General features: G+C 34.7%; 1 protein-coding gene across 2 annotated transcripts in view; it reads left to right on the forward strand.

The window, feature by feature from the left end:
* Nucleotides 1-17,288, forward strand: part of LOC144976281 (3-galactosyl-N-acetylglucosaminide 4-alpha-L-fucosyltransferase FUT3-like) — a 22,763-nt gene extending 5,475 nt beyond the window's left edge. Inside the window, exons 1-6 of one of the 2 annotated variants that reach the window (XM_078920474.1) lie at nt 3,523-3,698; nt 5,648-6,255; nt 8,995-9,206; nt 9,786-9,911; nt 15,785-15,873; nt 16,576-17,288. In XM_078920474.1, coding sequence (XP_078776600.1) covers nt 5,804-6,255; nt 8,995-9,206; nt 9,786-9,911; nt 15,785-15,873; nt 16,576-17,070 — 1,374 coding nt within the window. In that variant the 5' untranslated portion in view covers nt 3,523-3,698; nt 5,648-5,803 and the 3' untranslated portion in view covers nt 17,071-17,288. Of the gene's footprint in view, nt 1-3,522; nt 3,699-5,647; nt 6,256-8,994; nt 9,207-9,785; nt 9,912-15,784; nt 15,874-16,575 lie in introns of those variants that run through there. The other variant, XM_078920473.1, reaches the window with a different exon arrangement.
* Nucleotides 17,289-25,593: the final 8,305 nt, after the last annotated feature.

The raw sequence follows: 25,593 nt of genomic DNA on the forward strand, positions 1-25,593 counted from the left end.
ATGAAGCATAATAATAATAATAGGAAGAAGAAGAATGATATTAATAATAGAAGTAATAATAATAAAAATGACAATAATAATAATAATAATAATAATAATAATAATATATATAATAATAATAATAATAATAATAATAATAATAATAATAATAATAATAATAATAATAATATAACTATAATAATATAATAATAATAATAATAATAATAATAATAATAATATATAGTTAATAATATATAATAATAATAATAATAATAATAATAATAATAATAATAGTAGTAGTAGTAGTAGTAGTAGTAGTAGTAGTAGTAGTAGTAGTAGTAGTAGGCATCCTTCCGTCTCAAGAGACGATGGTTTGCGCCCTGTATGACTTTAGTCTCATCAGTCTTGTTGAGAGCAACGACGGGTGTGACTCAGCAGACCAATCCTTCCATGGCAGTCTCTACCGCAGTTATTGCACACGTACTTTGACTGTGTGTTTGGTATTTGGATCTGCTGCCTCTCTTTCTTCCTTGCTCTCCTCTCCTCAAACGTCATCTTTCTCCTCTCCTCACCCCTCTTCACTCCCTCCATCACCGCATATCTCCAGTCGCTGCGGTCGTCAGCAAGTGCCTCCCAGGTGTTTGAGTCGATGCTTGTCAATTTCACGTCTCGTTTGCAGACATCATAGAAGCGCAGAGCTGAGCGGCCAGTTGGACGTCGTCCAGAAGCTAGTTCACCGTACATGATCTCTTTGGGTATGCGTCCATCGTCCATCCTGTTTACGTGACCAAGCCATCGCAAACGTCACTGACAGAGCATGAGATGCATACTGAGGGAGTTTGCTCTTTCTAGCACTGCATTGTTAGTGAGTCTGTCCTGCCACCTGATGCCGAGAATTCGTCGTAGACAGCGAATGTGGAAGTTTTCTAGGCAGTTCTCCTGTCTGGCATATGTTGTCCAGGATTCACTGCTATACAGTAGACTACTGAGTACACATGCCTGGTATACTTTGAGTTTGGTGTTCAAAGTGAGTTGGTTGTTGGTCCACACTCTCTTGATCAGTTGTGCCATGACAGCGGCTGCTTTGGCGATGCACTTGTCTAATTCTGCATCAAGTGAGAGGTTGCTGGTCATGTTTGTGCCAAAAGTATGTGAAGTGATCAGTGACTTCTAGCTCCTCGTTGTCAATGTAAATTGCTGGTATAGAGGGGACATCCTGACACATTACATTTGTTTTCTTGATGCTGATCGTCAGCCCGAATTCCCTGCATGCGTGGGAAAACCTGTCCATCAGCCGCTGAAGGTCTTCCTCGGTATGCGCGCATAGAGCTGCATCATCTGCAAATAGCAGTTCCCTAATGAGGACTGTGCGGACCTTGGTCTTTGCTCTCAGCCGTGCTAGCTTGAACAGCTTCCCATCACTCCTGGTGTGTAAGTGGACTCCTTCTGTTGAATCTTTGAATGCAAACTTCAGCAGTAAGGAGAAAAATATACCAAACAAAGTCGGTGCGAGGACACAGTCTTGTTTCACGCCGCTGCGCATGGGGAAGGGTTCAGAGGCTCCACCGTCGTAGCTGATGGTGCCCTTCATGTCGTCGTGGAAGGAGGCAATGATGCTAAGCTGCTGAGGAGGACAGCCAATCTTCTTTAGCATCTGGAAAAGGCCCTTCCTGCTAACAAGGTCAAATGCCTTTGTCAGGTCAATAAATGCAATGTAGAGGGGCATCTGCTGTTCTCTGCATTTCTCCTGAAGTTGACGTACTGAGAAGATCATGTCCACTGTCAACCTCTTGACTCTGAAGCCACACTGCGACTCTGGGTAGATACGTTCGGCTAGGACTTGCAGTCGAGCGAGGACAACGCGCGCAAAGACTTTACCCACAATGCTCAGTAGAGAGATTCCCCTATAGTTATTACAGTCACTACGGTCTCCCTTGTTTTTGTAGAGGGTGATAATCTTGGCATCGCGCATATCCTGGGGTACCTTGCCTTCTCTCCAGCAAAGACACAGGAGTTTATGTAGTGGTTCAAAGAGGGCTGGCTTTCCACATTTGATGATTTCGAGTGGAATACTGTCGTCAACGGGTGCTCTGCCACAGGCCAGAGCATCGATTGCTTTGCTGAGCTCCTCCATAATTGGTTCTGCGTCTAGTTCATCCAGTAGTGGCAGTTCTTCAATTGCGCCTGACGCTCTTTGGGTGACAGAGTTTTCTCTGGCGTAGAGTTCCAAGTAGTGCTCTAACCATCTTCCCATCTGCTTGTCCTTGTCTGTGATGGCTTCCCCTGTCTTTGATTTAATAGAAGTAGAAGAAGAAGAAGAAGAAGAAGAAGAAGAAGAAGAAGATGATGATGATGATGATAATAATAATAATAATAATAATAATAATAATAATAATAATAATAATATAATATAATGATAATGATAATAGTAATGAAAAGAAGAAGAAAAGAAAAGGAGAAGAAGAAGAAGAAGAAGAAGAAGAAGAAGAAGAAGAAGAAGAAGAAGAAGAAGAAGAAGAAGAAGAAGAAGAAGCATAATAATAATAATAATAATAGGAAGAAGAAGAATGATATTAATAATAGAAGTAATAATAATAAAAATGACAATAATATATAATAATAATAATAATAATAATAATAATAATAATAATAATATAATAATAATAATAATAATAATAATAATAATAATTTAATAATGATAATATAATAATGAATAATAATAATAATAATAATAATAATAATAATATATCATCATCATCATCATCATCATCATCATCATCATCATCATACATCATCATCATATCATAATATATCATTAATATATAATATAATATAATAATAATAATAATAATAATAATCATAATATAATAATAATATAATAATAATAATAATAATAATAATAATAATAATAATATATAATAATAATAATAATAATAATAATAATATAATAATAATAATAATAATAATAATAATGCTATTATTTCCGGTCAACATGGCTGACACCTGTTGGCACTGAGCCTCCGCTCAATGAATAGTTTCTTGTCTCACTTGTCAAATGCTTTTGGAGGAATGAAGTCCATTTTGACGCTGGAAGGTTAAATGTAAGAACACTTATAAGTAAAGTTATAATTGATCAATTCGCCGAGGAAGTGTCAAATTATAAATTAGATATTACTTGTTTACAAGAAAACAAACTAGAAAATGGGGCCGATCGAACTATAGGTAGCGGTCGGCTTATTTGTTTTCCTTCTAACTCTCGATTCTACGGATATGACTTCTTCATAATTGAAAAATGGAAACATTCAATCAATAAGTGTTGGAAGTTATCTCACCGTATTTGTGTGTTACAACTACAGGGGGGCATATCACATAACCAAAACAACAAACACCAATGTAAAGACAAAGGACAATTTCCGTCATCAATGTTTACGCACCAACAACGGAAATAGCAGAAAATTTCCCGGAAGAAATAAAAACTTTTTACAGAAATCGAAACGAAACTATTAATAATCTAGGAAATAAAACACTGCTAATAAATATACCAGAGGCGACAAATATAAAATATATATTCCAAGATTTCAGACCAAAATAAGACAGAACTCAATAATTTAACGTATAGTAAAAATATGGAATAGTCTCCGATTCAACACAAGAAATGCATGTTCTTTGAATCAATTTAAAATCTTAGCTGATAGGGAGTTAAAGTCTCTGGAATTTAAGTATGACTTATTTGTTTTATTCTATTTAATATTCGATTAATTTCTGAATTCAGTTTGATTTTAATTTTTATTTATTTATCTATTCATTAATTTGTTTGTTTAATTTAGTTATTTATCCATTTATTTATTTTCTTATTAAACCTTATATTGTTATGTGGATAATTGTTTCCATTACTTTCATGATTTTGTACACTGGATTGTAAATGTTGACAAGTAAAATGCATGACATCTGAAACAATGTTACATCATTATAATTTATCAGAGACTTATGTATGAATATGATCGTTGTTGCTTTCATGATTATTTTTGTCATTAATATTTCATTGTAATATTTACTTTGTACATTTAGGATCACTCGATCGTGACCAACGTTCAATTACCAGTTTTCTACGATAGCATTTTTCAATTTTACTTTGCCGTATTGATATAATTTTCCTTACAGTCAAAGTTATGTAAACCGTATGTGAATTCGAGGGGTAAACGAAATTATAACGGAGAAAGACTGGTAGATTGTTTGTCACAAACAGCGCAGTTAATCACACTTCTCGACACCAAACTATCTGGGCAGGAAAAAGGAAAAATAAGAAACAGGAGCAGTTATCAACATTTACAACCAATTGATTCATGCTGTCCAGACAAAGTGACAAAAAAATTCATAACAAATGCAAGATCATATGCTGGCACCTTGGTAACAACTAATCATAGGCGAGTTAAAACAAATGTTGTCATCGAATGGCAAAACTACCAAGACAATACAGCACAACAATTCAAGAACCCAAAATAAATATTACAATTATTGTCAACATCTCACGATATCGTAAAAAATACTAGCGACCACTTATTTCTGAACTGGACTATTTAATGAACAACAGCAACACACCATACAAATAAAGAAGCAGGCACCGTTCTAAGATAAGTAATAATACATTAAATAATAAATCAAGCTTTTATATAAATAAATTGAGCTTTTATATAACGCTATATCCACTAAACGTGCTCAAAGCGCTTTAAGAGGGTCCCTGGCAAACAGCACGACTTTACATGCAGGACATGACGCTGTTAGGCGACATTACATTTTTTTTCGGACAGAGGGAACACTGTTAACGGCCATGTACTCATTTTTCACCTGAGTACGGTGAGAGAAGGTGAGTAAAGAGCCTTTTCCAAGGAATCAACTATGCACCGAGCCAGAGTCGAACCCAGGCCTTCCGATACGGAAGTGAGTGTCATATCACTAGAGCACATAGTCGCATGAAGAACTGAACAAGTGTGTATGAAAGGTGCCAGACAAAACACTAAAGAAAAATATAAGAAAAAAATACCCAAAAAATCAATCGACCTTGACTGGGGATCGAACCTCAGACCCTCTAATTACCTGTCAGACGTGCTACCATTGCACCACAAAGGTTCCCGGTAGTTGGGACAATTTTAATAACTATATTTTTCACAAGGTTTTATGCTGCCAGCCTGGCCTGCATCACACAACACGTACATTGAATACGAGGAGGACGAGGACTAAGACATTTGGGTAGCTCCATTTTTTAATATTTTTATTTGAAAATATCAACTGAAGAAATTAAGGAACAGGCACCGTTGTAAGATAAAGAACTGCACAAGTGTGTATGAAATGTGCCACACAAAGCAAGAAAGTTGAGATCGACTGATAATTTGGGATGTTATTTTTTTCTTGTATTAAAATATAATGACTAAGATGACGACGACGACGACGACCACGATGATGATGATGACGATGATGATGATGATAAAAATAATGATAATTAGAAATAATTAATAATAATAATAATAATAAATAATAATAATAATAATAAAATAATAATAATAATAATAATATAATAATAATAATAATAATAATAATAATATAATAATAATAATAATAATAATAATAACAGTTATTATATAATTTCAATCCTCTTCTCTTTTTATTACAGAAACATGAAAAGATTCTTCTGATATTCGGGTGTCTTGAAATCTTGAACTCCTGAACGCATGCAAAAATTCTGAACAAACCGCCTCTGATAGAGACGAAAGCTTTGCTCTTTGGAGCTCAAAGTTCACTGAACACGGTTTCACAAGATACTTTCAAAATGACATTTTCCACTTGTTTAAAATGTACGAATGGCTTAAAACGCAAATTTCTCTTGTTGTGCATTCTAGGAATCGTTTCGTTCTCTTATTTATTGTTTAGATTAAATGAAAATGCCGTCGGATATATTAGTGAAAATGTTCACAAAATACATGGTCGATCCACTTCACTAGAACGGCAAACAACATATTATATTACTGAAAATGTTCATAAAATAAATCGTCAATCCACTTCACTCGAACGGCAAACGACAAAGCCAACATCAATCAACAAATTGCTTATGGATGAGGATTTGAAAAACATTGGCTTCGAATCCACTGAGAGACACGAGTTCAAATCGCCATATATAAAAAACCCCGTAATTTATAATGAGAATGCTTCTAAAATATTGGAATCTAAACAAGGCCAAACAAAGATTATTTCTCTACGCAGAATCAACTCAAAATCAGAGAAGTATAGCTGATATTTTATTTGTCCAACTTACCTCCTTGTAGTCCTCTTCCTCTCTTTTCTCCATCCTTACTACTTTAGATATCATCATCATATTTTTATATGATTATAGTTTTTATCGAATCATGTGATAGTGTGGATGAGCTGAATGACTGTGTGAGTGAGTATTTAAAATTCTGTGAACAGCTAGTGTGTTGTAAAAAAAGAAATAAGATATTATCCTATCAACAAGCCTTGGATAACAAAAGATCTAAAACTTTTATTGAACCAAAAGAAAACTCTGTTTACTAGTGGAAACAAAAAAGATCTGAAAACAAAAAAAAGAGAGATAAAGAGAGTAATATCTAGTTGTAGAGACAAGTACAAAAATAAAATTGAAAAATGCTTTTCTTCTGGGGATATACGGGACACGTGGCGGGGCTTAAAACTGTTGTTAACTATAATCCAAAGCCCACGATTATATCAGAAGATATCGAAATTGAAACTCTAAATAAATTTTATTCACGTTTTGACACAGCAAACAAATTTGATATTGAAAATGAAAAACATAAATTAGACAGGGCTTTGGAAGATGAAATGACTATTGAGGTCAGTGAAGAAGAAACGAGATTCGTATTTCGAAACTAAACGAGAGGAAGGCTGCTGGGCCGGATGGATTGAAAGGAAAATTATTAAAAGAATGTGCCCATCAGCTTTCCCCTATTTATACACATATTTTTTAACTGGTCCCTCCAATGCGTTTCGATCCCTGTAATTTGGAAAACTTCAAAAATTATTCCTGTTCCAAAAAAAAGAAAAACTTGAATCTATGAACGATCTCAGACCTGTTGCACTGACTTCAATAGTCATTAAATCTTTAGAAAAACTTGTTCTTGTTAAAATTAGGAATCAGTTTATGCCTTTGAGTGATAGTCATCAATTTGCTTACAAACCAGGACGTGCTATTTACAAACAACATCTACTGGCATCTAGATCACGCTAAGAGCTATTGCAGATTGCTTTTGTAGATTTATCTTCAGCGTTCAATACAATGCAAACTCAGTTGGTTGTTCAAAAAATGACTGGTCTGAATTTAAACAAGTATATAATTGCTTGGGTGCTCGAATTTCTTACGGAGAGAGCACAATATGTTCAATTAGGACAAGACATATCTTCATGTATAACTACAAATACTGGTGCTCCTCAAGTTTGTGTATTGTCCCCTGTATTATTCACAATATACACGAATTACTGTAGAAGTCAAAACCTGAGTGTACCTTTAATAAAGTTTGCAGATGACACCGCTCTTCAAGGCCTCATAACAAATGGCAACGAAGTGGCTTATAGTCAAGAAATTGATAGATTTGTGTATTGGTGTGATGCCCACCACCTAGAGCTTAACATAAGCAAGACAAAGGAGCTAGTGATTGACTTTAGGAGAGTGAAGGAACCGATAGAACCGTTAAAATTAAAGGACCAATTCGTCCAGCGAGTTCCTCACTACAAATACCTTGGTGTAACGATTGATGACAGGCTCAAGTGGGATGAACACTTGAAAATAATTAGGCATAAGATGTGCAGACGTACATATTTTTTATCAAAACTCTCTCAGTTTAGGATATATAAAACCCTCTGCACATTATTTTATAGAGCAGTAATTGAAAGTGTCTTGTCATTTTGTATAACAGCTTGGGGAGGCAATTGCTTCGCAGTGGAAAGGAACAAAATAAATTCAAATATTTAAAAATCCATTAAACGCTATATAAATGATGTTGACGATGTAGATCTTTTATACGAGAAATTTTGTATAAATAAAATAACTAAAATATTAAATGACCAGTATCATCCACTAAGACCATCAGTTATCATGTCAGGAAGGAGTGGTCGCCCTTTCTTTATTTCAACGAAAGCAGAGAGACACCGAAAATCTTTTCTGCCGTCTAGTATTAGGCTTTATAACAACAAGCAATAATCATTTTATATAATTATTTCGCATTTTTACTTTCAAAATATGTAAATATTAATTTTTTAATTAATTTGTTTTGCAATCTTTTCAATTTTCAATTTATAGTGACAGTTTTAACTATTTTACAGGGTTGAAATTATTCATATTATAAAGCGCAGCTCTGGTTATGGATCTGCTCCTTTTTTATATATACATCCTATTTCCATTGTATTTTTATCTTATTGTGTAAATTATAACACGTCTGTACAAAAAAAAAATTCCTTTTTGGGATGCAATAAAGTATAATAATTATTATTATTATTATTATTATTATTATTATTATATCATCATCATCATCATCATCATCATCATCATCATCATCATCATCATCATCATCATCATCATCATCATCATCACCAATATTATTACTATTATTATTATCATCATCATCATCATCATCATCATCATCATCATCATCATCATCATCATCATCATCATCATCATCATCATTATCATCATCATCTTCATCATCACCATCATCATTAATATTATTATTATTATTACTATTATTATTATTATTATTATTATTATTATTATTATTATTATTATTATTATTATTACTATTATTATTATTATTATTATTAGTATTATTATTATTACTATTAATACTACTATTTTTAAATATTTTTCTTTCTTAGGAGCTTGTTTTGAATTTTGTGTTCTTTTTGTTTTGCTTGTTCTCTATTGTTGTTGTTGTTGTTGATGTTGTTCGTTTAAAAATATGTATATAATCTTTTATTAATTATACAAATCATCAGCTGGCTTTATAAAGAGAATAAATACAACGTCGATTTAAAGAGATGCCCCTACAATTGTGAACTGGATCCTGACGGGAAAAAAGTGGCTGAAGCGGACGTGGTTATTTTCATGTGTTTAGGCATGTTACCAAGTCCCGATATTAAGAGGCGACCCGGTCAATTGTGGGTGACTCACTGCTATGAAACCGAGCGCACCAACAGATATCCTGGAGGTATGTCCTGTTTCCTGTATGGCTAAGGTGTCTCATCGTGTCACAAAAGCCAAGAAATCACGTATCCAGTGACCGAATGCGTGTCAGTGGTCATTTAAAATTCCGCTTCCGATAATGTGTCTTTTTGTTAGGCACTTTGCACATATTATATGAACCTTTCTCGACTCGGGTGTGAATGATTATTTGGCTACAAGCAGAGAGGGATTTTGTAGGTGTGTTACAAAAAGGACACTTAACAAGTAACTGGTACTGTATGAAAGGGAAATATGGTTCTATGGCCTTCCGGGAGAGTAAATAAAACACTGTCGTAGCACGTTTAGAATCGGTAAAAATACATATATAGATGTTCATATATTTTGTTTCAAATATAAGGTATGTCTCCTTTTTTATATAAAAGTAATGTTCAAATAAAAAATAAAAGCTTCAAAACAATGAACAAAATGGTAAATATTAAACGTTTCGAGCTCAACCCCTTTATTCAGGCAATAAAAAAGACAATTAAAACGTTTGACATCTGGTTTACCTCGACACCAAATCATTTTAAGAAAAGAGTCGCATAAATCACTCTCTACTTTTCAGATTACAACTTTTGGAAGAATCAATTTAACCTAACAATGGGTCACCGACTTGATTCCGATATCGTGATTCCTTGGGTCAGGCTAGGCTGGCGGGATTCCGCATTGCTTTACAAACAAGATCATTATCGTGAGTATAATGTTAAAGTATACATGAGTTCATGCTATATATATATATATATATATATATATATATATATATATATATATATATATTTGGTGCTGTTACTATAAATCTAATAAGAGAGGGTATTCTTGACTTACTTGACTTAGATGCCTTTCGCGTATCGACCGAAAGATCGGGTCGCCTTGGCTGTTTCCAGTATTTCCTGTGTGAGGTGTCTCCAATATTGCCGGTCCTCTGCTAGGGTTCTCAGATTTTCAAGGTCCCCTGCCGTTATGAGACTAATGCTTTGTCCAAGTGTTGTTAGGTTTTTGTTTAGGATCACATGGAGTGTTGTGATCGGTCTTCCTCTGAAAAGGTTCCCGTGTTTTTAGAAGTATCCCGACATGGCTTGGTTAGCTGGTATGTTTTTGTCCCGGGTATTCCCGCTAAGTAAATGGGTTTGGGGTTGTGTACATAATATTAGCAATTGCGGGCTTGATCTAACATCAATTTAATGGATACCATTTTGTATTGGTTTGAGAGCTTTTTCATTACAGCAAGGACCCCATAATAGACAGGGTAATCAGACCTGCAAATGTGGCACAATAGTGGGGATGCCTCATATATATATATATATATATATATATATATATATATATATATATATATATATGTATATATATATATATATATATATATATATATATATATATTGCGATTGTGACCCAGTAAAATCGGGGTTTCTCCAAACTAGAAGAGTATGATATTAATATATTCTTTCGCTTCGATTTCTGGGCGTATTCACATTCTTTGAACGAACTTGGGAGTGCGCGTTGGGAACACACACACACACACACACACACACACACACACACACACAGAGTAATAAAATCATCGGTCGTATTAACATAACAAACCCTCACCATTATGATGGTCAAATTAAGTGAGAGTTTAAAAAAGCAAAACAATCTCACTTTCACATGATGTGTACACATTTATATACTTTAATAATTATAATTTCCAAAACATTGATGTAGAAATGTATAACTTCGTTTAACTATTTCGTTGTTATATTTTTTTTTTGAGTTATGTCCCTTGTTTTATTCGACCAAAATAAAAAGGCCCATGCCGGTTTATTTGATAGAAGAGTTTTTGTACGGTGCCAGAGACCTTTTGATTTTGCCTTTTCAATATGTCAAGATGTCTTCTTTTGCAATATGGGCTCCCCAAACCCTTAAGACGTATTCACACATTCCATATTTTTCCCAAAGCTCAAAAATAAATCATACATCCAAATCAGATGCTAAAATGGAAACATTGAGGGCACTCCTTTTCAATGACAGGAGAAAGCCCAACATTGCAAATGATGATTGGGAACGTAACCAAGACAATGAATAACATTGACGAGCCGAATGAAAAGATAAAACGTTATTAACAAATGAAAAAGTAATGAGTGATGATCGTGATGAGTATTGATGGCTTGAGAAGAGAGTGAATGAGACAGAGAGAGGTTCAGAAACGGAAGTTGTTATATAATTGTATGTAATGATCTCTTAGAGTAAAAGGTGTTATGTATTCTTATAGAACCAATCAACAGCAAACATGGAGACATTTTGCAAAAGCTGTTTTGCTATGACATAAAATCCCCAAAAGGTCGACAACAAGGGTGTAAAGGGAGATTTTGTAGCTTTTGTTAGAAGTCCTTCTCTTGTTTATTTCCCTGAAAACCAAATTATAAAGAAAGTCAGATGTGTTAAGTTTTTCAAGACCCAAATTCCTCTGGAGAAATCAGAATAAGTTGTACTGCCTTCAGAGGATCAAGTCTTTGCAAAAATACAGTTTAAACGAAAGAACAGGCAATTATTACTTGAGATACCTGACAATAAAAAAAAAAACAGAATGAGACTACTTCAAAAGGGAGGAAAAGAAATTCACCCAAATACTTAGATGATTATGTTGTTGGAGTCCCATATTATAACATAATGAATGTCACGGTCCATTACTGCCTTGCAATGGACATGCCTCAAACTTACAATGAAGCTGTACCTTGTACAGAAATTAACAAATGGCAACAAGCCATGCTTGATGAAATCCACTGATTGGGCGAAAATGACACTTATGAACTTACATCCCTGTCTACAGACAGAAAAATAGTGGGGGAAAGATGGGTATATGCACTCAAACGTTTACCAATAAATAGGGGAGAAAGATACAACGTAGCCCTTTTTGTTACAAAAGGGGTTTTCCAAATTCCAGGCAAAGACTATCATTTCGCCCTCTGCCCGCATAGCACCAATCAAAACATTGATCCAACTTGCAATTCAAAATGATTGATTGGTTTACAAAAAGGATGTTAGAACTCAATGCAAATATTGATTGTGAACTTTATGTTGAACAGCCAGAAGACTATCAAGTGATAATCAAATCAGTTTCTCTATAGGTTAAAACAAAGTTGCAGAAATTGGAATATCAAATTACACCAACATTTGACTGATTAAAATTTTACACGATCACTATTTGACTGATGTATGTACGCAAAAGGCAATCCAAAATATTCGGACCATGCAGTCATCATTGTGTACGTAGATGACAAAACCATAGCTACAAAAGCCAATCTCACATGAATGTAACAAATAGAAGCTTAGCTGAACATTTCACATAACAGACCTGAGCAAATTCTTATAGTTTTTGGGTATTGAGTTTACCTATGACAAAGACAAAATTACCAAACCAAAAGCAATACGTTTGTTCTGGACTTATACATCGAGTTACGCTAGGAAAGAATTGCTCCCATTTGTTATTAGCTAATTGATTTTAGTTACAGCTTAATTAGTTATTATTCATTAAGTCTTACAATTATCAGAGTGGCATGCCCTAGAGAAGGATGCACTCTTTGTTCATTACTTCCCATGTTTGCGTTATTTATACTGTTTTTCGTACTTACAATGTTGTTGCGATATATTTGTATATACTCTTAGTTATACTCAGTAATAAAACTGTTCTCTCACATAATTACTAACACTTCTGGGTTGAGCGATTCCACAATATTACTCTGGGGTCCCGTCAAAAACACAACAACGTTGACAACGGTATCAAAGTTTGGTACGACCAATATCAAGACTAAATAGACACGAAATAATGTAATTTTGAAAAAATTACGTGATGAACCAGTAGAACCACTTGATAAGTCCTAATCATCGAAAGTACACATTTTTGTGAGTAAAACTTTGTATAAGACCATATAAGACCCGATTCTACTCGGGCTTGTGAGTTGCGAGTGAACGGAAACTTGAAGTCGGAGAGTTGCTTCAAAGAACCAATGAAAAAAGAATAATGATTAGAAAGTTTAACAACAAGAGATGAAGTGAATAGAAACTTGCCAGAACACAATAGAGAATACAAAAATTTCGGCGGTTGATAGGGTTTGAACCCGCGACCTTAATAGTACGACAACTCCGCCTAACCGGTGAGAGCGTGACTCTACCGTATGAGCTATCCACGAACCCAAAAAAATTCGTATCAAACTCAGGTCATTCATGGCTAGATCCCTCTCTCACCGACTACTGGAGGTAGCGGGTACAACACACACAACCACAGCGAAGTAAGTAGGCCATCAGTTAGCTTAATAGCCAATATTCTGAACACAAACATATAACATAGAAACAATTGAGACATTGAGTATAGTGGAGACAAAGTTATTCTGCTGGAATTGTAACTGACTGAAATAATGTGATTCATCAGAACAAACTTTCTGTTTTGAATGTTTGTTTTCGGGTTCAATTTGTTCGAGTTTCAATGGAACTTTCATTGGCCTAAATATAGAATTGACATGTCGACCTTGGACGTCGTTATAGTCTGATAAGTCGTCAGTCAATATCACGTGATTTTATTAATCATGGCAAAAGTAAGTTCAAATGAGAAACGGAACTAGATATATATATATCTAAACAATATGTATTGCTAATTTCCTCTTTGGCAATCTTTTGGGTCGAAAGTATGAAGGGTGGTAACTTACCTACCATCGTGTTCTAAAGACCTTGAAGTTACCAGCACTAAATAACCAAATTAGTCGACGCCCTTGCAAGGCCGACTTTTGGACACTAGCCTAGCTAGTGAGAGACTAGAAACGTTTATAAAATTCGATTGTTTAGTCACTTGCTTCGCTCAAGCTTAAGACTAGGAAGTCATTTACTAGACTAAAGAGCTAAACTTAGTCCGCTTAAATAATAGTGGGCCCCGGTGTTTATAGCCGACTGATGTTAAATCTATGATAAAAATTGTTTTTGGCAGCATAATGACTCTGTCTTTTAGTCTTCTCCGATAAAATAATGTTTCTGCTGATTCATGTGGTGCCAATATTTAAAATTCTTGCTCTGAAGACCATCAAGGAAAATTTGATATTAATTTTTTTGGGCCTCATTTTCTCTTTTATTAAATGTTTAAGAATAATTGCCGAGTAGTTAGGTCAATCCAGGATTCGGCAACAAAAATTTCGTTGGATCTGCTGTTCTATTAGAAAGTCATAACTTTTTAAAATGATTTTGTTGCTAAAGAATCACTAAAATGCCCCTTGTTTTATTTTTCCAGGAAATAATAAAACATGGTGCATGCCGGTTCATTTGATAGAGGACCTTTTGTATTTTGTATTTTTGTGAGCGTTTTTGAGATTTAAGCCAATTCCAGCATATCGAACATGCGAATATTACAAATTGAAAGAAAAGTATACACAACAACAAAAATATCCAGCACATCATGCACCAGTTTCCAGGACTGAAACATGATAGACAAATTGATAAAGGAAAAAGGCCAAACAAAAAAAGAAAAAGAAAATACAGAATGATATAAAACAATGCCCAAACTATGAAGATTTCACATTCTCTAGTAAAATGCTTTTGATATATTGTGCTATAATATGTATATATATAAATTCACTCACGTATTTTTAAGCTAAAATGAACGTTTCCATGCCCTTCATTTCAAATGAAGGACATAGAAACGTTCGTTTCGGCTTAAAAATACGTGAGTGAATTTATTTATTTTTATATGATCGATCACTCACGTACCCACTAACACTCATATATATATATATATATATATATATATATATATATATATATATATATGTATGTATATATATATATATATATATATATATATATATATATATATATATAATATATATATATGTGTGTGTGTAAATTGAATCGTGTTTGATACAAATATGGTACAACCTATACACCTCAACATTTAGAAACACTAACAAAAAAGCATCCACATAACTCAGCGAACATATTTGGAAATTAATAGACAACATTTCATGGAAAATTATATCTAAAGCAACAGGATACACACCAACATCAAAATAATGTAGCTTATGCCTGGAAGAGAAATATACTATAACCAAACACCCTCATGAAGCAACACTCAACACGAAAAATGAGATGTACAATACCTGTCCACATCGACGGAAGTACTTATTAATCAACTACAAACCGGAACCACTTCAACAAATAACAATAGACAACAAACCAAACTCATGTAACACACAGTCCTGACGATGTCTAAAAAGGCCTGAAACATCGATGTAGACTGACTCCAACATTGTGGTAAATATTAAATATTTTGTAGCTGTCTTTGAGCTTTAAGCCAATTCCACAATATCCAACAAAGGATTATTAGAAATCGAAAGAAAAGATTGCACAACAAAAAATCTCAAGCATAACATATTAAGTAGTCACACACACACACACACACACACACAAACATACACACATAATACACAGACACACACACACACACACATATATAATATATATATATATATATATATATATATATATATATATATATATATATATATATATATATGCTCATGCTCATATTTATTCCATCCCCAGATGAAATAGCCAGTGCTAAATCGAAAACAGCTACTTGGTGGGTTAACAACTGTCAGAAGGATAGAATGGATTTTGTTCAAGAAATGCAGGTTAGTTCTCAAATAGAAAAAAGTCCCCAATGCAATCCTAACTCAATTACATTTGTCTTTGTATTAAGACGGGCTTTTCGATTTTTTGGTTGTTGTGCCTAAGCAAAGCGGATTTTAAGTTCCTGAAATATGACCGTTTGAATTAGGTAAGCAAAGTGTAAAAAAACAAATTTTGTGAAAATCGACGTTGAAGTTGAGGCATCTATTTCAGTCACAGACTAATCAGAGGCAAAGATAACTCAAAAGTCATGGGCATCAAAAATTTAACGAGAGTAGAAACGTTTGACCTGAGCTTAGAATGTACATTAAAAAGTAGTAGTAGTAAGCCTCTAAAATGACTCTTGCTGAAAATTATGTTATTCAGTTACAGTTGATGAGTCTAGCTGCTCTCTCCATCCATGTTGTTAATTGTTTCCATTGGTCACGGTCCTGTGCCAGAGTTTTGAGGTCGTCAAGATCTTGCTGTGACTTTAGTACGGAGAGCACTGGAATATTTTTTAGTTCTTCAGGGATTAATTCGGACGCACCTGAATCCAGAAATTTCTGATATGTAGAGAGATCCTGGTTCAGGGTAGTTACTCCATTAAACAACGTGCATTTATATATTTGAAATATGTGAATTAGCACTTTTGTAATTATTTAGTACTATGCATGATACCCTTAAGTCAATCAAATCACCAATATTACTTTTTTGTCCCTCAGAAATACATCGACATTGACATTTTTGGAAAATGCGGTAAAAAATTCGATTGTCCCTACTGGTTTGATGACTACAAGTGTCGGCATGTATTCAACACCACTTATAAATTTTACCTGTCGTTTGAAAACGCGTTCTGCACAGATTACGTCACAGAAAAATTGAACAAACTGTTCAAAGATCGCGCTCACATCATCCCAGTCGTGAAAGGAAGTCTCGATTATGACAGATATTTTCCCACGGACTCGTTTGTGAATGGAAACAAATTTCAAAGTGCAAAAGACTTGGCTTTACATCTTAAAGAATTGGGAAAAGATTTACCACGCTACAGTAAAATGCTTCAGGAGAAAGATCGACTGTCTGCAATGCCGTTTCGTGGAATAGATTGGTGTGATGTATGCGAGGCTGTTCATACTAAAAAGGGTAGAATAATTACTGATATCAAACAATGGTCTCATGCAAATACGTGTAAGAAAAGTGAATATTTGAAAAGTAACTGACTATTTCAAAATATTTATAAGTTATTCAAGTTTTGAAAAATTTTCTCGACTTTTTTGTGTATTTTACTTGGTGTATGACAATTATATCTAAGTTCTCGTTATGTTTTCAGATCTGTCGATTTGTTTTTGTATGTTCCTTGTATGTTCAAATTAAAAATTCATTATCAAATTTATTTAGGACTAAAACAACAACGGAACAAATAGATTCTATCTTGTAAAAAAAATATCTTCATAATAAATTAACAAGCACAAAACGAAACCCACGTGAACTGTTCGCTACCCTGAACATGCTGATTAAGGATCATCCGTTCAAATCATTTCGAGGACCTTATTGTTAGCGCAAATAATATCTCTCTACAATTTAGAGATAAAATATCAAGAATTCGGAATGAGTTGGACAAAGGGGGAACACTTAAAGAGAAGTGGAGTAGACTTGTGCAATTCCAGCAGGAGTAGCATTTGATGCATTTGAGCTCCGACACTGAAACGGAAGCACTGTCCGCGCTGAGGCAATGCTCAAAAACAACTAGCCCTATAGATCCAATACCTAATTATGACTTGTTTCTTTCTAGTGCTATTATTTTGATTCCTGTTCTCATCAATAGTGCAAATGCTAGTTTGTTTTTTCGCGAGGTATCTAATAATCTTAGACGAGCTATTGTCACTGCCATGTTAAAGAAACCCGACCTTGACAAAGAAGTCCGAAATAATCATCGACCTGTCTCGAATCTCACCCTCATTTCTAAACTAATTGAGAAAAGTGTTGCTTTTATGCTAAACACGTTTTTGAATTAACACAAATTATTCTCTAAATCTCTGTCGGCTTATCGCCCCTTTCCCAACCTAAAACTGCTCTTATTAAATTTCACAATGATATCATAAATCACTTATTACAGTTGACCAGTGCTGATGAATGTTATAAGAGATATAGAAAATTGTATCTCTGAGATTAGAAACTAGATTAGTTACAATAAACCCAGGTAAAAAACGAAAACAAAACAGAGATGTTGAACATCGCATGAGGTGGCCATGCGGACCTTTCAACTCTTAACCTGAAGCTTTCAGATTGTTTAATTTCAATCACTAAGGAGTCTGTGAGAAACTTGGTTTTATTTGAACTCAAATTAAACATGTCTGCTCATGTCAGTACTGTAACTAGATCCTGCAATCTTTATCTTATATTAAGTGGTGCTATTATTAGGATTCTTGATATTAATACTACCAAACTTCCTGTTGCCTCTATGATATTTATCTGCCTGGATTTTTGCAATAACTTGCTCTATGGTTGTCATAATAATGTCATTAATCGACTCCAAAATATGCAGAACAAAGCAGTTCGATTGGTAACGATATCTGAAACATGTATTGTCATATATTTGAGGGGTTTTTTGCTATGTATGAATGTAGTTGTTCGGCTGTCTATATTTTTGTATATATATAGGTACGCATTTTGTGTTGTGCATGTTTTGCATGTGAGTGTGAATGTTGATTGCGTGAACGTATAAGCACCCTTTGTTTCTTATGAACATCGTAAGACGATTGTTTTGTGTTAAAGGCTCCATACACGCGCGGTTTTGATCCTGGTTCGTACCCCGATCAGGCAAACCGGGGTGAAAACGCAATGTGTGTGGCCAAACACCTGGCCGATAAACCTAGGTACGGTCCATCGCTCGCAAAGCCCGCCTTGCTAAATATTTTTCGAGGCGATCGGCGATCGGGGGCGTGGCAGTATAAAAAATTGGACAATTTTTTTTCGGATTTTTGCTGTTTTGACGTCAGATTCGTGATCAGCGTCGAATTTACAATAGGTTTGATACCAAGAACTATGTTTTTACTCCAAAAATTGATTAAATTAGAAATAAATTTTAATTAATATTGAGGCTATGTGGCCGACAGAACAGTGCCCCTCCTTATTTTGTGATGCACCAAGTGGTATGACTCTCGCTTTCGGATCGGAAGATTCGGGTTTCGAGACCCGCTCTGAGTGGCGCAGAGTTGAGTCCTTGGAAAAGGCTCTTTACTCCCATTCTCTCACCGTACTCAGGTGTAAAACATGGCCGTTCGTTGTCTTTGTTGGGAAAAAATGTCACATCGCCTGACAGGCGTCATGTCTCGTCTTTCAAGTTTAATATTGCTGTTGCCTTGGGACCCCTTGTAAAGCGCTTTGAGCACGTGGATATTGCGCCAAATAAATGCTGTGTTATTATTTTTTTTAATAATATTTTTATAAATGTTGCGCCAGGAAGAGGTAGATGGCAAAAGTTTCGTTCTTGATCATCGTAAAATTTATAAAGGATTTCATACAAAATAAAAAATAGTTTTCATAATTTTCACTGTGATGGTATAATAATATGCCAGTTTTTTTTTGTTTTTGTTTTTTTTTTCCTCACCCGTTGACGCGACATGACGGTCGACCTTGACACATACATTTGGGATTGGCAGATGCCAAAAAGCCTTGACTACGGGATGACAGGGTGGGCATTGTAACCTTGAATTATAATCTACAAACAACGCCCCCCCCCCCCCCAAAAAAAAAAAAAGAAAAGAGCTGTGTGCGTGTGTGTGGTGGTGGTGGTGGTGGGGGGGGGGGGGTGCGAATGCGAGTAGTCCCGAGGAGTACCCGTTTAACCTGCCACGGGAACACTGTCGATTTGTTTTATAAATAATAATAATAATAATAATAATAATAATAATAATAATAATAATAATAATAATATATAATAATAATAATAATAATAATAATAATAATTATAATTATAATAATAATAATGACGATAAATAAAAAATCTTTATTGTCCACAAAATGGAAAAATTTCCGTGGTCTCCGTTGCTTTTAAACTTAAATCGGATTGCAAATGTATTGATGTTATGCGTATTGGAAAAATACTCACGACATCTCCATCGGGGTATAACATATTAACACACAAAACTGCAAACGCGAACGTTCATTGTCTGATTGATATAACTTAGTGATAAGTTAATTATAAAATGCTGTCTAAAAGCAATAACAACGGGTTGACTAACGTCAAATTCATTCCTTCTATTGATGCTCTGTGTTAAATTAAAATACTCACAAAGTCCGCCAGCCAGAAATATCACTCCAGCCCAAAGATCTACATGGAACCTTGAACGTTATAGTCTGATATATTTTAATGAGAACTAATCATAAAAATGGGTGTCTAAAAACAATAACAATGAGAGGAGTGACGTCAATTTGGTTCCTTCTATAAATATCCAAGAACTTTACTCACTCCATCCGCTCTCTCCTCCTTCAATACATATGAATCTATTCTCTCATCACTTTTTTGTGCGTCTATGCATGTGGTCTTGTGAAATGACACTCGCATTTGGATCGGACGGTACTGGATTCGAGTCCCGCTCTGAGTGGCGCATAATTGAGTCCTTGGAAAAGGCTCTTTACTCGCATTCTCTCACCTTGTTCACTGTTAAAATGAGTACTTCGTTGTTTACAGCGTCGTCTCTGTCGGGAAACAATTGCAATATCGCTTAGCAGTCATGTCTCGTCCAACATGTTTTTATGTTGGCCAAAGACCCTTATAAAGTGATTTGAGCACCTTTATTGAATATAGCGGTATATATAGCGCAAGTAAATTTTTCTCTCTTTCTCTTTCTCTCCCCCCCCCCCTCTCTCTCTCTCTCTCTTTCTCTCTATCTCTCTCTCTCCCCTCTCTCTCTCTCTCTCTCTCTCTCTCTCTCTCTCTCTCTCGACATGTTAGATTATTATTAATAATTATAGCTATTGCTACATATGATGCGAATATCTTGGACGGTTATTGATGCTATAAGTTGAGTTAAAATGCTCACAACATCCACCAGTCGGAAATAACGTACCGTCACACAAAACTACGAGTAACCTTGAACGTTAAAAGTCTGATTGATATAATTTAGTGAGAACTAATTACCAAAATGACTGCCTTAATACAATAACAAAGAGTGGAATGATGTCAATTTCGTTCCTTCAACAGTCTAATTGATATAATTTAGTGAGAAGCAATCACTATTGTGCGCAAGACGAAAGATAGAATAACAGACAGTAACTGGGATCGTAGCCTCACTATTAATTAAAATTTATTTCTAATTTCACCAATTTTTGGAGTAAACACACAGTTCTTAGTATCAAACCTATTGTAAATTTGACGCTGATCACGAATCCGACGTGAAAACAGCGAAAATCCGAAAAAAATTGTCCACTTTTTTATACTGCCACGCCCCCGATCGCCGATCGCCTCAAAAAAATATCTCCCCGTATGTGGGCAAAAATCATCTGCGATAAACGCAGGGATCGGGTCACAGCGATAGGTCATCCGTCCCGCTCTCAGCGGATGTCGGCGTCTATGGGGGGCGTTAAGATAGTTACTGAAAGAACTCCGTCCTAGCTGGTCGTATTATCTTACGTATATGTAGTTTAAATTTACAATATGATTGATAATGAATTAATTGAAATAACGATGTCTGAGCTGAGTCGTTATAATATCCAAAAGCGCAAGCTTATTACTCCCATTTTGGAGGACCTACACTGGCTACATATAAAATTTAGAATTGAATTTAAAATACTTATCCACGTTTTCAAAATTACTTTAAAAATCCTGCTCCTGTTTACCTTCAAGAACTTAACCACCTTTATGAACCCAATCGAAATTTAAGATCTGCTAGTTTAAATCTCCTAAAGGAACCCCAAATATCTTTAGTTTTTCATTAAAAAATCCTTTGACCTCCCGACAGTGGGACTCCATCAGTATTTAAAAAACAAATTTAAATGACAATCCACTTACTTTTCAAAAAAGATTAAAAACTTAATTTTTTTTTGTAGCGCGTAATTTAGTCTCTTAATATGTTATAATATAATATATAATATTGTAATATAATATTTTATTCCTATGTCAAATGGTTTTCCATCTAGTTTCACTACTATTACTCTATCTGAGACACCCCGCCATACTTTAATACTTTTAACGATATTATGGTCAAATAAAATTCCTACTCCTTTATCATGAGTTCAACCTCCTGAATATATCATTGTTCCCTGTTCGGATTAAACCTTTTCCTGTCCACCTAGTTTCTGCTCATCTAGTATATGAAATTTCATCCTGTCCATTTCTTGTTTAACATTCTCTAGCTTACCAGTTTGAAATAAGGTTCTTACATTCCATGTACCTATTCTATTTGTATCTTGCGAACAGTCACTGGATGACGCCCGGGTGCCACCTGCTGTCCATGGCTGTCCCTGCCGAGCGAGGTGTTCAGAGTCGCATCATGAACCCCCTTAACGCTGTTATCTGTTAATGAGTAATCAGACATCAAGAATATTCTTGGGAAAGTACAGCAGTGGTTTCCTGTTGCCTACTGCCGGTTTGTGTGCAGTTTACTCTGCTAGCCTTTGTCAAGCCAATGACATCCTACAAGGCAGTAGGATATAGGCTATAGTAAAGTAAGGATTAAGTGTAGTAGGGACAAACAGAAGACACCACACTGCAGAATGAGTGTGAGGTGGGTGGGTGAGGAGCAGAGCGTGTACCGGTGGGTTCTGTCTCCTGCACCTTAAGAGGAAGGGGTCCCACCTACTCTCTCTAACCCAGTTATACCGCCGGGGACTCGGTCGCGCCCATAACAAACTCAGTAGAAACGGGGAACACCACGGGAAGGTGCTGTTATGGACACAATAATGCATGAAAGCCCATATGCAATAATCTCTTTCAGACAGGATTACGCGGCGATCAATGCACCTGAAAATGAGAAGTGTTGGTTTCGAAATGCACATCAATTTCATCAATCCATTTGACATAGGAATAATTGATGTATATGCCCCTACATCAGCACATGATGATGAAGAAGTTGAGAAATTTTATGAAGATCTAGAATTTGCTATGAAGCAACTAAAATCACAGGATGTAAAAATAATAATGGGTGACTCCAATGCCAAGGTAGGCAATTCAAGAACAGAAGAAATAATTGGTCCGTGGGGATTTGGAGATAGGAATGAACGTGGTGAAAGACTAATTGATTGGTGTAGAGAAAATGAATTCATTGTTTCAAATACATGGTGTAAACAACATCCAAAAAGAAGATATACATGGATAAGTCCAGGCGATAGAACTAGAAACCAAATAGACTTCATCCTAATCCAGAAACGTTTTCGAAATGCAGTAAAATCAGTTAAAACCTTGCCTGGAGCTGATTGTGATAGCGACCATGTACCTGTCATCTGCAAAATGAGAATAAATTTTAAATGATTAAAGAAAGGAAAACATCAACCAAAATATGAAGCAGGATTTATGAAAACAAATCAAGATCTTAAAGAGAAATTTGTTATTGAGGTAAAAAAAAAAACAAATTTCAACTGCTAGAAGTAGAAGATCTAACTGATACGACAGATGAATTATGGAATGGAATTAAAACCTCAATTAATGAAGCTATACAAGAAAATATACCACACAAATCTAGAAAAGAGAATAAGGAGTGGATGCCTAATGAAGTGCTAGGACTAATGGAAGAAAGAAGGCAATATAAATAAGATGCAGAAAAACATAAAACCTTAACAAAGAAAATAAAGAAAGAATGTAATGAAGCAAAAGAGAAATAGATAAATTATTAGTGTCTAGAAATAGAAATAAAACAAAACATTAATAGCAAATTTATACATGAAAAGATAAAAGAAGTCAGTGGCAAAAGAGTATGTTCAAGCACAGGATGCATAAAAGCTAAAGATGGCAATGTTTTGATGGACAGAACAGATGTGTTGAATAGATGGTCAGAGTATATAGAGGAACTTTTTTATGATGAAAGAGAAAAACTAACAATAAACAAAGAGGTAGACGGGCCACCAATTTTAAAAGAAGAAGTAGAAGCAGCTATTAAAAAAATGAAGTTAGGCAAAGCAACAGGCCCTGATAATATCCCAATAGAAATTATCATAACATTAGAGGATTTAGGTTTAAACACAGTGCCAAATCTATTGAATAAGATATATGACAGTAGTAACATTCCAGATGATTTATTAAAGTCGGTGTTTATAACACTTCCAAAGTCACCAGGGGCCACAGAATTCGAGTTACACCGAACGATTAGTCTTATGAGTCACTTCACGAAAATTCTCTTAAGAGTACTAATGAACAGAATGAGGAAAAGTATAAAACCAGAGATATCAAGAACTCAATTTGGATTTGTCCTCGACAAAAGTACAAGAAATGCTATTTTCACCTTTCAATGTTGATGGAAAGATGTATTGAAGTCCAGAAAGACTTATTTATTTGCTTTATTGATTACTCAAAGGCATTTGATAAAGTTAGACATTGTGAGCTATTTAATATCCTTGAAGGACTAGACATGGTAAAGATCTTAGAATTATTAGAAACTTATATTTCAAACAAAGTGCTGTCGTCAGGATTGAAGGAGAATTAAGTAAATATATACAAATTAAACGATGTGTTAGACAAGGATATGTTTTATCACCAGACCTTTTCAATATCTACGGCGAAACAATTATTAGAACTTTAGGAGATAGTCCAGGCATTAAGAATGATAATAATAATAATAATAATAATAATAATAATAATAATAATAATAATAATAATAATAATATAATAATAATAATAATAATAATAATAATAAGAAGAAGAAGAAGAAGAAGAAGAAGAAGAAGAAGAAGAAGAAGAAGAAGAAGAATGATAATGATAATAATAATAATAATAATAATAATAATAATAATAATAATAATAATAATAATAATAATAATAATAATAATAATAATAATAATAATAATAATAATAATAATAATAATAATAATAATAATAATAATAATCTATCCTCTGGTGCTTGATCATCACATAAGACTGACACGAAGGACGCCATCTTTCTCGGTTGGAGGCCATCTTTGTCACCTGTCCCCAAAACCATCCACTGGCTTCCATTTCTCTTTCGATGCTCCTCCTCCTTGGAATCGCTCTCGAATCTGTTCTGAGGACACGTACAGTCCATTTCCATCATCTCCTCTTTACTGCTTTGAGTACTAGTTCAATGTGTGTGCATTTAGCCAGTTCTTAGTTTGAAATTACTTTTTGCCAAAATATCCTCAGGATCCTTCTTAGGCATTTGTTTTGGAATGCATTTAGTTTATTGGAGATGGTGCCTGTCATTTTCCAGGATTCGGACCCATAGAAGAGAACACATAGAGAACTTGTTTTGAAGAGACGTAGCTTTGTTTAGGTGGTGATTTTCCTGGATTGCCAGATATTTCTGAGCAATAACACTGGCTCTAAACTATCGGAACAATGGCGGACGCCCGTATGAAATATTTCTCCGGCGAGCATAAAAGCGTTTCCAGATGAAAAAAAACCCCCATAAATTTGATCATGTTTTGACTTTTACACATTCTGATCACAAGGCATATGAAAAGGGAATGAAACGTTCTAGCCAGCATGAAGAATAAAAAGTAATGATTTTCTTTGTTTAGAACCAAGATGACCGCCGTTGCCGGGCGGCGTGACACCAGACTACTGAATCCTA

The sequence above is a fragment of the Berghia stephanieae genome, chromosome 7, assembly GCF_034508935.2.
Source record: "Berghia stephanieae isolate SIO BIC M18660-M18661 chromosome 7, UCSD_Bste_1.3, whole genome shotgun sequence".
Lineage (NCBI taxonomy): Eukaryota > Metazoa > Mollusca > Gastropoda > Nudibranchia > Aeolidiidae > Berghia > Berghia stephanieae.